Below are 11665 nucleotides of genomic sequence, written 5' to 3'. Positions count from 1 at the left end.
ACGTAATAATATACGAAAATCCCATTTTTTCAACCAAATTCATCCACCAAAATCAGTTTTTATTTATTTATCGTAGGGTTTTTTTTTCTAAGAAGTTATGTTTATCATTTTTCACTAATAATATTTTAACCACTTTCTTTGACTAATTCTCGTATTTTACTAAAATTGTATTGAAAATAAAATTTATTCTGTTCACTATTAAGGTTATATCTCGTGATATAACTAAATAAACTATGTAAATAAGAAATTTTAATTGAATTCATATATATTGAATATAATTTTGATTTTTTTTTATTTCAAAATACCAAATAGGTTTTATAGAAAATTAAATATGACCTCAAATTTTTTTTTTTAAAAAGTCTGAATCAGAGTTAGGTAAACGAGACGCTATTCATCGTGGCTGCTACAATACAGAACTGCAGGATTATGAATACTAGTGTTATCACCCGTGCTATACACGGGACATAAAATTTTTAAACATTAAAGATAAATTCTAAGGTAAGTAGATTAAAAAAAGATCATAAAAAAATATAATGATATTTATAATTAAGAATATGTGTTAATTACACTAAGTATTCATAACACTATAAACAATAACAAAAAGAAAAATGTACTTCTCTAAACCCCTTCTAAATGAAATACTGTATTTCATATTCGACAAATGATGCTACACAATTTTAATTTGATATGAATGGAGCAAAATAAAATAAAATAAAATAAACGATAAATAGAAGATGTGCGACTAAAGATCAAATAGTACATGTTAGTTAGAATAAGATATGCAAGTAAAGGAAAATGTGCGACTACGAATTAAAGAGGAAGAAATTATATAATTTGAAAAAATAAATAGCTCAATAGTTTTAATCAAAAAAATATATTATACCTAGTTATTTAAATAAAAAAAATTAAGTTAATCCATGTTTCTCTCCCTTGATTTTTTTTAATTGCCTCTTCTATCCTTCTTTCCATTCTCTATGGCCGCCCGAGGCGTCGCGGGCGACGCCGGCCAGCCGCTCACGTCCACAAAATTATGTGAGTTAATTCGAGCGCACATCATTTTATCCAAGCTAACCCAAATACTAATTTTAAAAAGTGGTACAAAAGAAAAAGAAAAAAAAAGAAAAAAAATAGAAGTAAATGAGAAGGCTATTAAAATGTCATTCTGTTATCTCCTCTCGATTAATTTAACACCCCAATTTATTAAAAGGAAAAAAAATCATCACAATTTCCATTGCTCCACCATAGTGTGTTGAATTATTATCAGTATAATATCTTTTTTTCTATTTCTTATTTGTTGGAGAACCCAATTTGAAATCTCTCAAAAATTGAAATCTAACATCTATATTGAAATCAAACAGGTATATGCATGATTTATAGACTATTACCACCTTTCAAGTTAAATTAAATGTACTGCAAAAAAAATCAACATTTTAAAGTACAACAAATTAATAGAATTCATGGTTTAGGAAGATATATAGAATTAATAGAATTTTTTAGAATAATATACAATTATAAATTTGTATATTTGCAATGTGTCTTATTAGAGCACCCCCAATGGCAGCATGGGAGATCGGACCCATCCCGTCAGGACAATCCGTCGAGACCGCATTGCGGGTGTCCCGTCCCATAGAGATACTTGGTGCGGAAGGTTCTCATCCCATCCCATCCCATAGGTTAATTTATTTTTTATTTTTTTTAATTAATAAAATTTTTTAGAATAATATACAATTATAAATTTGTATATTTGCAATGTGTCTTATTAGAGCGCACCCAATGGCAGCATGGGAGCTCGGACCCATCCCGTCGGGACAATCCGGCGAGACCCCATTGCGGGTGTCCCGTCCCATAGAGATACTTGGTGTGGAAGGTTCTCATCCCATCCCATTCCCATAGGTTAATTTTTTATTTTTTTTTTTATAATCAAATTCATACCAAAATTATTTATAAATATATCATTAATAATAATATTTTTTAATCATTAGTCTCACATGACATCATATTATCATTTTTCCACATCAAGATATTTATTTTAATATTATAAACTTAATATTACGCTTATGTTGTCATTTAAATGCATTATTTCTTGATATCAATTTAGATATTGTTGGAATATGTACATTTAACTTATATATACTATTAACAATTCAAACTAAAGAAATATATTCTTAATAAAAATACTACACCATTATTAATTTTAATTTTATTTAAACGATTTAATTATTAATACTTAAAAAGAAAAATAAATTGTGAGTATCCATTTAACTGCTCCAAAATTGGCATTAATTAATAGTATATTAAAGTTCAACGGTGAAGTGATATTATAAGTATGTTTGGTGAGCGGTTTACTACCAAAAATAATTTTAGAGCTAATTAGAAATAATAAATAAATTAAAGATATGAAGTTCAAACTTTTTAAATATTTTCTTTTCCATATTATTAGTACCATCAAACCTGATTACATAGTTCATGATTTAAATTATGTTTTTTAGAATTAAGAAGACATGAGCAAACAAATACAAAAATCATATTTTTCACAAATAATAAATTCACTTTTATAAATACTAACTTCAATAATGCATGATAATATTCATAAACATAATATTTTGAGAATCATAAAAAATGAAATAGAACTCAGTCATAAATAACAATATCTTAGCTAGTGGAATAAATCAAAATCAACTCAATTATAACTATGTATACTACTTATAGTAATTTAAATATAAATATATTTATATATATATATATATATATATATATATCTTGAATGTAAATATATATTTATAAAGTAATTTCAACACATTAAATTAAATTAACATATTTAAATAATTTTAATAATATATACTATTATATACAATAACAATCCAGATGTAATTTTAAAACTGTGTTCAATTTAAAATTCTACTATATTATTAAAAGCCCCATATTATTAAATACACAAAAAAAGCTCAAACTAAACCCTAATAGACTAAACCCACGCCTCCACATCTACTCTCCTACCTTGAATAAAGTATAGTCAAATCTACAGTTTTTTGTGTATAAAACAATGAGAGAACAATACTCCGACTCATGCTATTCGCACATTTCATTTTCGGACCGTCCCAAACTATTTGCTCTATTTTTATTTTTAGTACAACTTAAGATATTTAATTTAAATATTAGTGTTAATTAAGTGTTCCTTTATTAAGTATTTCTTTATTTTACTTAAAAAGCTAATTCAATTATATTAATTATTCTCTGAACCCTAATTGAAATCTAACATCTATATTGAAATCTAACAGGTATATGCATGATTTATAGACTATTACCACCATTCAAGTTAAATTAAATGTACTACAAAAAATTCAACATTATAAAGTACAACAAATTAATAGAATTCATGGTTTAGGGAGATATATAGAATTAATAGAATTTTTTAGAATAATATACAATTAGAAATTTGTATATTTGCAATGTGTCTTATTAGAGCGCACCCAATGGCAGCATGGGAGCTCGGACCCATCCCGTCGGGACAATCAGGCGAGACCCCATTGCGGGTGTCCCGTCCCATAGAGATACTTGGTGTGGAAGGTTCTCATCCCATCCCATCCCATAGGTTAATTTATTTTTTTTATTTTTATAATCAAATTCATACCAAAATTATTTATAAATATCTAATTAATAATATTATTTTTTAATCATTAGTCTCGCATGACATCATATTATAATTTTTCCACATCAAGATATTTATTTTTAAATTATAAACTTAATATTACGCTTATATTGTCATTTAAATGCATTATTTCTTGATATGAATTTAGATATTGTTGGAATATGTACATTTAACTTATATATACTATTATCAATTCAAACTAAAGAAATATATTATTAATAAAAATACTACATAGTTCATGATTTAAAACATGTTTTTTAGAATTAAGAAGACATGAGCAAACAAATACAAAAATAATATTTTTCACAAATAATAAATTCACTTTTATCAATACTAATTTCAATAATGCATGATAATATTCATAAACATAATATTTTGAGAATCATAAAAAAAGAAATAGAACTCAGTCATAAATAACAATATCTTAGCTAGTGGAATAAATCAAAATCAACTCAATTATAACTATGTATACTACTTATAGTAATTTAAATATAAATATATTTATATATATATATAGGGATGTATTCATTTCCTTTTTGTATCTTTTATTCTTTGTTCTTTTTAATCTTAGCCCCACGATTTTTTCATCCGACGGTTAGATTGGTGCCACGTGTCATTTAATAATGCAGATTTTCAGGTGAATAATGCACACCGACTAATAATGCACCATTATAGTGTAATAATGCAAATTTTCAGTTGAATAATGCACACCGACTAATAATGCACCATTATAGTGTAATAATGCAGATCATCTGGACCGTTGATGAATGAGATCTGACGGCCCATATTAAGAAGAATAAAGGATCTAAGGGATGAATAGGAGAATAACGCTCATATATATATATATATATATATATATATATTGAATGTAAATATATATTTATAAAGTAATTTCAACACATTAAATTAAATTAATATATTTAAATAATTTTAAAAATATATACTATTATATACAATAACAATCCAAATGTAATTTTAAAAATGTGTTCAATTTAAAATTCTACTATATTATTAAAAGCCCATATTATTAAATACACAAAAAAGCCCATACTAAACCCTAATAGACTAAACCCACGCCTCCACATCTACTCTCCCACCTTGAATATATATTTATAAATAATTTCAACACATTAAATTAAAGCAATTCATTTCACCATTTTTTTTGTCCAATAGATGCTACCTTTTATTATAGATACACGCTGCCACATACACAACCCATATACATATATAGTGTGAACACAAATTCTGCAATTAATAACATGCCCACAAAATGACTAAAAGGGTAAACAATTAGGCTTCACAGTTTCCCGCCAAAAAGGGCATTTTTGACTTTTCAATAAACTGTCACTTTAGATTAGTATAGATTGTATGTACTTCTTTCCTCTCACTTCACAATAGTTGAATTGTTTTTCTATTTCAAAAATTTTTATCATAGTTGAGTTATTTATCATACTTTGTTGCGTTCTATTTTATTCATTTTTTACTTTATTATATTTTTATTTAACCCAATAAATATTTTTTCTCAATCTTCCTACTGAAAAAAAAACGCTTCAAATATAACGAAACGAATGGAGTATTAATAAAACTGTTAGTACAAAATTTATTCCTTCAGTCCGACAATAAATGTCCTAAATTTTATCGGCCTCGTTCTAAGAAATTGTTTAACATTGTAAAAGTAAATGAGCTGAAAGAATTAATGGAATGTAAGTCCTACTGTTATTACCCTCGTTCTAAAAACAATTGTTACTATTTCCTTCGTCCCACAAAAGTATGTGCACTTTTCATTTTCGTCAGTCCCACAAAAATATATGCATTCCATTTTTGAAAAGTTATATCAATTTAATAATATAGGTATTACTATTCACTACATTATTTTAAATATCATTTTCTTCATCTTTCTTTACCAATTTTTATCTTAATTTTCGTGCTATATCTATTGCTCATTTTTTATGGAACGGAGGGAGTAGTATATCACATCTAACAAGCAAATTACATTTCCAATATTCATATATGAATCTCGTATCAATATCATGGATTTTGAAAAATGGATCGAACTTTGTTCCTATAAATTTTTTAGTGAAAAAATGTTACTAACCGCTTTCATGGGAGAAAATCAGGTTTATAGGGTACTTTACGTTTAAAATAAAGTAAATGTACCCATTTTGTTATCTATTCCATATATGGGAAAAACGCCACCCTCATTGGCGTGTTTATAAGTGAAGACGCCACCCACATTGGCGTTTTTCAATTTCGAACCGTATGTCGTCGTATTGTATTGAAATACAGTAGTTGTTAAAACACGCCAAGCAGGTTAGCGTGTTTTGAATAAAAATGCCTTCACTACTAGCGTGTTTCAATATAGAGAGATATTCAATACTAACGTGGTTCAAGTTAAACCCGCCTTCCGCACTGGCGTTTTTCCAAGAGACACGCCAATGGAGTTGGCGTCTCCATCCACAAACACGCCGACGGGGTAGGCGTGTTTGGCTTGAACCAGATATCAGTGGGAACTCTCCCATAAGCGCGAACCATAAGACCACTAAATAAACTACGTGTGAAACAAATTTATTCAAAATAAATTCAATCATCAACAACAAATAAAAAACAATTTAAGTTATATAATTTACCTGGTTGGCGTGCATTACGGAGAACTGATCTCGGAAATTTTCAATACAATGCCCGGGTGCTTTTACATATGACGCCGGACCATTCCATCTAAAAAATTTAAATTATGAGCGAATAACACGAAAATTGATGAAAATTAAGCTTAGAAAATGAATTAGTGAACAACTTACGCGATTGCACATGGTACGTAGTCTATATGCTCGGAATTTAGCATCCTCGGTCTAATATTTGGGATTCTCTCCCAAGCCCACAGCATTAACAAAGTTAAAGCTCCCCCGACATCGGTCCTCCTACCAACGGCAGCTTCACATAAATGGTGGTACAACCAAGCAAGCGTCGCACCACCCCAGCTATAGGTAGAACACTGTTCTACACCCATAAAAAATTGCACGTAGAAGAACGGAATTTTATTTCCGGTGGCGTTCGGGATCATCACACCACCAAGTAATAGCAGACAATAGATACGAGCCAGCCGAATATATATGTAGTCATCGTGCTCATCATTCAGCTCAATCCTCAATTGTTTGATAAGCTTGTCTGCTTCCAAACCATTTCTTTCAACTCCATTGCGTCTGGTATAAATCCTAGAAAATCCAAACACACGTCCTTCCAATATCCCACATCCTTCGAGGGGAAGTAACCCGTCACAGCCTCTCCGTCAACTTTGAGGCCCCATAAGACCTCCACGTCTTCCAATGTCACAGTCACTTGCTTCACCTACTGGAAAGTGAAACGTGTGAGTCTCTGGCCTCCAACGTTCAATCAATGCGGTGATAAGATGGTGGTCAATGTCCTTTGGTTGACCACACCTCAATATACCGCCGAACCCCATCTGGTCCACTACTGCCAAAACACGGGATGTATGGGAACATCCCAAATGATTCCTTCAAATCTTCGGCAGCGTACGTCTTCTGATGGAACTCCTGGCCATATATTATTAGAGACGTGTTGTCTCTGAAAATACAATACAGAAGGATCCGCAGGACCACATAAGAGCCGACGAGAAGTTGAAGATGATGCCACAATTTACCTACACAACATTCACAATTCTAATTAAACAATAAACAAACCTAAACAATTTCAATAATTAGATACAATTTAATCCAATATCATAAAATGGAACACCAATATCAATTAATTCACAATACACAAATCCACCTACACAACATTGCACGAAATCATAACACAATTCACCTACACAAAATTAACAATTCAAACTAAACAATATACATCAACCTAACAATTTCAATAAACCAAATATTGAACCCAAATAAAACCCAAATAAACCAAAACCCACATAAACCAAATCAATTTGTCCAATTTTTAAGCTACAACAACCCTAGGGTTTAGGTTTATAATCAAATATATACTCTAGCTAAACACCAATATCTCAACTATCTCAACAATACACAAATTCACTTAAACCCAAACAATACAACATTAATTTACAAACCAAATAAACCTAAATAACAACGGTATTCAATTACTCTAATATTGTAAAAAATAAGCATACTAACCGGGAAATTTATCAAATACGGGGAAGAATAGCACCGATTGATGGAGGGAAGGCCAAATCACCGATTTCGGGGAGGAGAGGTTGAGAGAATCGCGATTTGGGGAGGAGAATATGAAAAGGGCGACGATAATTTGATGTGTGTGCTGTGTGTTTTGCGTTTGAGGGGGAAATATTGATATACGGTTTCTGAATAAACAAGCCAATTGCGTTGGCGTGTCTAATGAAACACGCCAGTTCCGTTGGAGTGTCTAATGAAAAACGCCATCACGGAAGGCCTGTTTAACATGAACCGCGTCAGTGGAGAATTGATATGAAGAATTGAAACACGCCAGTGGTGAAGGCGTTTTTATTCAAAACACACCAACCTGCTTGGCGTGTTTTAACAACTACTGTATTTCAATACAATACGACGACATACGGTTCGAAATTGAAAAACGCCAATGTGGGTGGCGTCTTCACTTATAAACACGCCAATGAGGGTGGCGTTTTTCCCATATGTGGAATAGATAACAAAATGAGTACATTTACGTTATTTTAAAGGTAAACTACCCTATAAACCCGATTTTCTCGCTTTCATGATTACATGTACATTATTTTATGTGAAATCAAGGCACCTCTTTCTAACCCTAATTAGTCCAAATTTTATCCTATTTCTTTCACCATATCCAGATCCGAATATCCCTCTTTCTTCAGATTCTATCTCGAGGATTAAAAGGGTTTCATGATAAACTGATGTATCGATCTCCAACCTTCGGATTGCTTGTTGTTTATTGTTAGCTCTCTCTTGCATAAATGCCATATATGTTTGTAAGTTCGTATGCGCTCTATACTTCTTTATTTATGGATTCTATCCGGAATTTCAAGTCTTGGGCATATCTTTTCTTTTCGTTTGTATATCGAAAATTCCATTACCTTTATTATTTGGTTTTGTTTCATTCAACTCTTAGCCTTGAGATTAGATTCATAGAGTTTGAGCTGTCGCATGTTTGGTTTTATATCAGCTTACAAAAGCCTTGAAACCGCCAAGGAATAATTGAGCTTGGATGTAGAGTGTAGACTGTAGACTATGGCATTGGCAACTCATCCAATGAAGGTAATTGTGATTTGTCTACATTTATAAGAAGCTCATATGCTTCACACGGAGTCGGAGAGTATGTAGTCTGGGAAACTTATGAGTTATGGGGCTATACGGTTTCCATTGAGCCAGGTTATATATATTGATGAGACTCAGTGTACATGTTACTATTTCCAACCCCATGAAATTGAATTTTCTAATGGTATTCCCAAAACTAATAGTAGAAGATTTTAATTCCAATTGAACTGTCATTATTTCACAGAATGTCAAATTGATCCCTAGGATCTCATACTTTCTGAAAATTTATAGCATGCATCATTCTGTTTACTAAAGCTGTCATCATATATCTGTATTTCTTGAGTCACCAGTTCTCGAGTATATTTTAAATATTATTTTAGTGCCAAGGCAATCTTCCCAGTGAATTTGTTCGGGGATCTTGTGGCACTTTTGCCTCCGTGCCTTCATCGTGGAACAGAGGGAGCAAGTTAAAGCATTGTGTACCAGCACTCGGTGCTGTTGAGAGAAAAGATAGGTTTATATTGTTGAAATGCAGGTCATGTTCAAGGTACTTTCTGGAATATATGATAGTCTCTATTGTGTGTCCATATTAAACCACCATGGTGAGGTTTACCTTAGAGTGTTTTAGTACGAGTCTGTCTAACGTACTATCTTATAACTTCTCTTCTTTTGTTTGAAAGTTGTTGGTCTGGTGGTAGCTTTCTTTGTACATGCCTGTCTATTGTCTGACTTTGTTAAGTTTTATAGATCCTTGTGTAAGTTTAACCAGATATTTCTTCATGGAATTGTAGCAAATCAAATTTCTCAAAATGCTACTTGTAAACTACCACACTATATTGTGTACTCATGATCTGTATTAGATCCCTTCATATCTCTTTGCAACTTAAACTAATCAATTGCTTGTTTCCAGTATAGGAGCTTCTCTTGCCCGTGGACCAAAGTCAAAACCATTTAAAGTATCAGCATTCAAAGACTACCAGTTTGATGATTCTAACAATGGCAGTGCTAATAGCTCTAAGTATCTTAAGGATGCTGTTGAAGTTTCCTATTTGAAACATAAGAGTGAAGAATCCTCTGTGGAATCTTCAAAGGCACAAAGTGATGTTCCTGCTGTTCAAGCAACAACCAGATCACTGGCTATTCAGAATTTATTCAAGAGTTGGTTGGTGTTACTGCGTGCACCATCTCAAACCTTAGAAGCAGATAAAGTTCTTGAAGAATCTTCAGTGGCAAAAACATCAGAAAGGCCAAATACTTCAGTAAAGCAAAAAGGTGAAATTCTGAAGGCAGTTTGGTGTCGTATTCTTAGCCTGGATACGGCAATCAGGATACCTTTTTTCCTTTTGTAAGTATGGTGGTTACACTCTCTCCCTCTCTCACACACACACATACAGCACACAGTGTTCAAATTTTCTAATTCTAATCAGGATACCCCTTTTTGTCTTGGTAAATATGGTTTTTGTTTTTTTGTTGTGTATGCAGCACTCCACTATACGTTGCTGTTAACCTTGTATATGGTATGGAAGTATCAAAAGAATTGACTCCCTTGTGGATTCTTGGACCAATCGTTGTTACTGTTTATGTAAAAACGTTCCAAGCATTATGCGGGCTCTATGCATTCAGCTTCAAACAGACGGCCAATGTAATCAAGAAACTGCCTGTGTATTACTCGTTGGTGCATGATCACATTGTTCATGGAAAGCTAAAAGAAGCTATGAGAATGCATATATTCCTACCTCTAGCAGACATAAAAAATATGAACTACAGGGAAGTAACTAGCAGGAAAATGAAGGATTTGCAAGGGTGGCTGGTTGACAGACAGCTGGATCTCGTTGAATTAGTGTGGCCATGGTATTGCAGAACAATTAGGTTTCTAAAGAGGACACATCTGGTAAAGTAGTGTTGAGTATTCCCTCCAGATTCTTTTCCCTGTTCCTGGCCTCATTTGTTCTTTTCTTTGAGTGAGATATTCAGACAGACATATTTGCTGAAACTCCTTTCTGTACTCGGGGTTCTTCTCTCGAGCATTTTGAGAGAAACTGAAGCGTTTGAGGTATGTAGGATTGCTATATGCCTATATCTGTACACATTCATACCCATGCGCTTGTCGTTTGTGATGTGTGGAGACTAGAATGTCACAATATATGGATAACTAAATATGTTTGCATAATGCATCTAGTTTTGGGAAACTTTTTAGATAATTTGTAAGAGAAATAGTGTTGGCTTGTGTTGTACTAATGAGGTAACATTAAGGAATTGAATATTCATACGAGATCTTGTGTTACAGATATCGTTCTTGACTTTTTGTAGGAGATGTTTTATTAATTTGCTGCCTATATTGCTACACAATATTGTTGCTTTAATACTCTTCCACTTCCAGCCGTCAAGTAGCTAAAGAAAATGGCCAAATCTCTCTCTACCCCCATCTATTCGATATAGTTAATGTGGGCGAAAATGTAGTTGTAATTTAGCCTTTTTTTTAATACTGCCTTCGTCCATGATTAAATATCCGGTATTTGACCGGCATGGATTTTAAGAAATTGTTTGACTTTACGTAGTAAAGTGGGTAGAAAAGTGAGTGGAATGTGGAACCTACTTTTATATATTGATTTTATAATAAAATGGGAGTAGATTGAGTTAGTGTAATGTAAGGTTCACTTATCAAATATAGTAAAAGTGAAATAGGACATTTATTGGCGGGCGGACAGAAAAAGAAAAATGGGACATTTATTGGTGGACAGATAAAAAAAAGAAAAATGAGACATTTAATGGCGGACGGAGG

The 11665-nt window shown here is 32.1% G+C and overlaps 1 protein-coding gene across 2 annotated transcripts; it reads left to right on the top strand.

Moving 5' to 3' along the window:
* The first annotated feature begins 8389 nt into the window (after positions 1 to 8389).
* On the top strand, positions 8390 to 11169 carry LOC121748854. Of its 2 annotated transcripts, XM_042143401.1 has the most exons (5): positions 8390 to 8597; positions 8792 to 8883; positions 9264 to 9430; positions 9794 to 10228; positions 10366 to 11169. In XM_042143401.1, exons 2-5 carry the CDS (start codon positions 8857 to 8859, stop codon positions 10781 to 10783), a joined length of 1047 nt encoding a protein of 348 aa, XP_041999335.1. In that variant the 5' UTR covers positions 8390 to 8597; positions 8792 to 8856; the 3' UTR covers positions 10784 to 11169. The 2 variants fall into 2 exon arrangements, with proteins under 2 accessions (XP_041999335.1, XP_041999336.1); XM_042143402.1 differs by lacking the exon at positions 8792 to 8883.
* Positions 11170 to 11665: the final 496 nt, after the last annotated feature.

This window comes from Salvia splendens, chromosome 9 (genome assembly GCF_004379255.2).
Source record: "Salvia splendens isolate huo1 chromosome 9, SspV2, whole genome shotgun sequence".
Lineage (NCBI taxonomy): Eukaryota > Viridiplantae > Streptophyta > Magnoliopsida > Lamiales > Lamiaceae > Salvia > Salvia splendens.
The sequence above is the reverse complement of the archived record's forward strand: the minus strand, read 5'-3'. Positions and strand labels throughout refer to the sequence as shown.

Excerpts from the sequence above, each read along its gene's own strand:
- LOC121748854 (XM_042143401.1), top strand. The coding sequence starts at position 8,857 with ATGGCATTGGCAACTCATCCAATGAAG. Across the intron at positions 8,884-9,263 it reads TGGCAACTCATCCAATGAAG|TGCCAAGGCAATCTTCCCAG; the intron begins GTAATTGTGATT and ends ATATTATTTTAG. Across the intron at positions 10,229-10,365 it reads AGGATACCTTTTTTCCTTTT|CACTCCACTATACGTTGCTG; the intron begins GTAAGTATGGTG and ends TTGTGTATGCAG.